Raw genomic sequence first — 3,993 nt, forward strand, 5'->3', positions numbered from 1 at the left:
TGCTTTCTGTTATGTTTTCTTTTCATGTGCGAAATATCTTATAGTAGGAGTGTGCAATTTTGCTTGTATCAATAAAATGGATTCTCTGTATAATTAGAAATACATAAGAAACTCTAATCTATTAAATAGCCTCTTTCACATAAACTATACTGCTATTATATCATTGAGATTGGAAATGTGTGAGATAGTTTAAAAAGTCTGCTTTGCCACTGCACTCTAATGACCATGGGATCTTCCCATCTGATTTGTAGCTAAAATCTTCCATATAGTTCATCTTCTCCATTAGAATGTGGGCTCTTTAACAGCAGGGATTGTCTTACTTTTCTATTTGTATCCCCAATGCTTGTAACAGAGCTTTGAACATAGTAAATGTTTAATAAGTGCTTTATTCATTTAAGAGAGAATAGAATGTTTGGGAGTTAAGGCTTAACTCATTCTGGAAGGAGTTCATTTTCATGGCCAGAGTAAGATTTTGTGAGACCTAAAGAAAAAAGTCTAAGAAAATTTCCTTCCTGAGAAACTAAATTGTCAAGGAGAAATGTTTAGATGAGTGAATTTAATTCTTGTTGTGTAGAGAAGATATCCTGAAGAGAATTCCTTAGAGATTTTGACTATTACACTGAGGGAGCTGAGATTATAGTTCAAGTAAAATGTATTATTAAAAAGTCAACAATTAAAATTGAAGGTTAGAGGTTACTAACTGGGATTTTTCTCACAAATGCTATCTTGTTGAAATATTTAGATATGCCTTTGTGTTGTTTGTTACAATGTTATGTATTGTCAGTAACGTTAGTGTTTATTTAAACCGATGAGATTAGAGAAATTGATATTGATAAAGATGAGCAAAAACTGGTGAGTCAAAGATTCTCTTTAGTTGGTATATAACTAGGGGCTCAGAACTATTTAATTTATATAAGATTGCACTTTTATAAATTTATGAAGTAATATCAGAGCAATCCCTCATCCCTCAGCATGGGAATCAGTAAGAAAATGAACCACGAAGCAGGTGCAGAGAGGTTGGTGTAATTATGAACCAGTGTAGGGTACCCATACAGCCCTCTCATCTAGCTACCCATGGAAATGAAAGAATTTTCCCTCCCTACTAGAGAAAATAGCCATTAAGTTTTTTTCTTTTTGTTTTGGAGAGTAGATGACATTCTGCCTTTAAAGGGAAAAGGAGGAGGAGTGAGAGGGGATAGTATGTCTCTAGTGAGAGGCAATGAGGCTCATTAGAAGAGCTAACAGAAGAGATGGGACTTGAATTCACATTTTCTAGCTCCCAGTCAGAGCTGGAGTTAAAACTCCTATACTTCTCTGTGGCTTTGGACAAGCAAAAATCTCTTCCTGTCCCTAGACAACTCTCTGAGGTTACAGATTACAGTCTTTTTACATGGAGGGAATTTCTGCACTGTGAATTCCCTTCACCAGATGAAAAAAGGGGGAGCTTGATAGTACAGAAAAAGTATCTAGCCCCTGAAGTCACAGCATTTGTTCCCAACCTTAGTGAGACTTGGCATCAGATCTCACCTCTCCTCCGGCCTGTTATAACCTTGAGCAAGGCATTAACCTTTCCTGGGCTGTTTATCCTCTACTACAAAGTGAGGGAATTTAACTAGATGGTTTCTGGAGTCTCTTCCAGATCCTATAAAATCACAGGATCAGCCCCTCTCCCCCAGAGGTCTATATTTTAATACCTTTACCTTATTTTCTTTAATACCTGCGCGCACTCATGGCATTGAAGAAATGCAATCTAAACTGCAGCCTCTATAGAGCCAAATAATTTCATTTTAAAATCGTTTGAAGAGAGTAGATGGCCAGACCCCGACCAAGCCAGTTTGTACTTCTGCCTCAGCTTCTTGGACTTGGGTTTCGAGGTGGCCGCCCTCCCACTCTGATCCTCCCCAGTTTCATTTCCCTCTCTCCTCCCTCCCTTCCCCCCTTCCCCCCTCCCGTCCCCACCTCTACCCGACATGCGCGTTGAAATTTTTTTTTTTTAAACTTCAGTTGTCAGTTCTCACTGGGGGCCTCAGTTGGCCAGTCTTTATTGAGCTTCCAAGGAGCCTGGGCTCAGGGGTGTTCATAGCCCGTGGGCAGAGGGTTCACGTGGGAATTGTGGAACAACGTGTGGTTGCCGTCACCCCAGGCATAAGGCTGTGGAAAAAGTTTTAAAAAACAGGATTTGGGACTCAACTTTTAAATGAATTTTTAAAAATAAATTAATAAATGGGAGTATGGTTTTTGTTTTGTTTTTTAAAGCAGTGGTGCCCCTGTCCCGGGTTCCCCCTAGCCTCTCTCAAGTTGGAGTTCTGTCTCCTGCTGCTGGTGCTGTCGCCCCTCCCACTCTCTCGGCCTCGGGGTCTCTACCCATCCCGACACACCTTTCATCTCCGCTTCCCCCTCCCCCCCATTCAGGTGTTCCTGTGCTACCTTAGTACGGATGCGGAGGTGCGCATAAGGAATGAACTTGGGTCGTTCATGGTGACCTGAATGGAGCCAGCAGTTAAGGGTACAAACAGCCACAGCTGGGAGAGCGAGCACGAAAGTCAGCAAACGCCAGGTTTTCGCTGATCAGATAGGACAGGAAAAAAAAGGAAACAGAAGTAAGGGATAGAGGAAGAGACGGAATGGAGTGCATCTTCCCCTAAGTCACGACAAGAAGCATTTGATTTAAACGAAAAATCTAACAGAGTTCAGTTCGGCGGTGGGCCGACTTAGGTGCCTGGGAACAGGGAGAGGAATGGAGATTGGGATGTAGGATGGGAAAGGGAAAGTAAACAAGATGACAATGTTTGCCCCTTATGACTCACCCCCTGCTCCTCCATGCTCTTCCTTGGCCGCAGTTGCCAGACCCCTGCTCAAGGACCTCAAACGTAGTGCCATCATTTTGGATAGTGAGAGAAACTAAGAAACAGAGCACTGTCCTCTGAGTCTCCTTTACTGAGTCCCACATTCCCCCTCTCCCTGGGCCAATCACCTGTTAGGTCTTGCACATGGGAGAGTTATTTTTAGAGAAGTGTCTATATTTATGGGATTGTGCTGGCTCTTTTGTGAAAGTACAGGGAGCCAAAAAAAGTGCCTCTATGTTATAGCACTTATTTTTGGCATGAGGACATTTCAACTTTCACACAGCACTTTCCTGCTTGATTTTGCAGTGGTAAGAAAGTTTTATTAATTGTCCTTTGTTCCTCTTTTATGGGAAGGATCATTTGTTTACTATCTTATTTGCTTCCATTTAGGGGGAGTGAAGTTTTATAAGGCTGGGGTGTAGGGAACAAGAGGAACTGAGGCTCAAAAAGAATTCATGAGCTGTAGAAAAAGATGTAACAGCACTTTCCTGCTTGATTTTGCAGTGTTAAGAAAGTTTTAGTAATTGTCCTCTGTTCCTCTTTTGTGGGAAGGATTATTTGTTTACTATCCTTTTTGCTTCCATTTAGGGGGAGTGAAGTTTTACAGGGCTGGGGTATAGGGAACAAGAGGAACTGAGGCACAAAAAGAATTCATGAGATATAGAAAAAAGATGTAGAAAAATCATATTAACTCAAAAAATATGACAAACGAATAACAAGTGAACCAAACTTGCAGGCTTAGGATCCATACTTAAAAGAGTTCACAGAATCTGAGTGGAAGGAGACCTTAGAAACTATCCAGTACAACTACCTACTTAAAGAATCACTCAGACAACTGTCACAAGTGTTAATTCAGTCTCTTCTTGATATCTCCAGTTATGGGAATCTCAATACCATATATAAGTCAACCATTCCAGTTTTTGAATATTACATTGTTAGAAAGTTTTTCCTTGTGTTAAGAATGTCTCCCTTTATCCGATTTTTCTTGTGCAGCAAAATAACTTATGGATATGTATACATATATTGAATTTAATATATACTTTAACATATTTAACATGTATTGGTCTACCTGCCATCAGGGGGAAGGGGAAGGTGGAAGTATGGGGAAAGTTGGAACAGAAGGTTTTGCAGGGGTCAATGCTGAAAA

The 3,993-nt window shown here is 40.7% G+C and overlaps 1 protein-coding gene across 1 annotated transcript; it reads right to left on the reverse strand.

The window, feature by feature from the left end:
- Positions 1-2,011: 2,011 nt before the first annotated feature.
- LOC127561178 (cytochrome c oxidase subunit 6A2, mitochondrial) lies at positions 2,012-2,933 on the reverse strand. The gene is made up of 3 exons (XM_051996467.1): positions 2,808-2,933; positions 2,428-2,564; positions 2,012-2,151 (listed from the first exon to the last, which is right to left on the reverse strand). Exons 1-3 carry the CDS (start codon positions 2,881-2,883, stop codon positions 2,068-2,070), a joined length of 297 nt encoding a protein of 98 aa, XP_051852427.1. The 5' UTR covers positions 2,884-2,933; the 3' UTR covers positions 2,012-2,067.
- Positions 2,934-3,993: the final 1,060 nt, after the last annotated feature.

The sequence above is a fragment of the Antechinus flavipes genome, chromosome 1 (genome assembly GCF_016432865.1).
Source record: "Antechinus flavipes isolate AdamAnt ecotype Samford, QLD, Australia chromosome 1, AdamAnt_v2, whole genome shotgun sequence".
Classification (NCBI taxonomy): Eukaryota; Metazoa; Chordata; class Mammalia; order Dasyuromorphia; family Dasyuridae; genus Antechinus; species Antechinus flavipes.

Coding starts and splice junctions, on each gene's coding strand:
- LOC127561178 (XM_051996467.1), bottom strand. CDS start 2,883: ATGATGGCACTACGTTTGAGGTCCTTGAGCAGGGGTCTGGCAACTGCG. Junction 2,565..2,807: donor AGAGCATGGAGGAGCAGGGG/GTGAGTCATAAG, acceptor CTATCTGATCAG/CGAAAACCTGGCGTTTGCTG. Junction 2,152..2,427: donor ACCTCCGCATCCGTACTAAG/GTAGCACAGGAA, acceptor CTTTTTCCACAG/CCTTATGCCTGGGGTGACGG.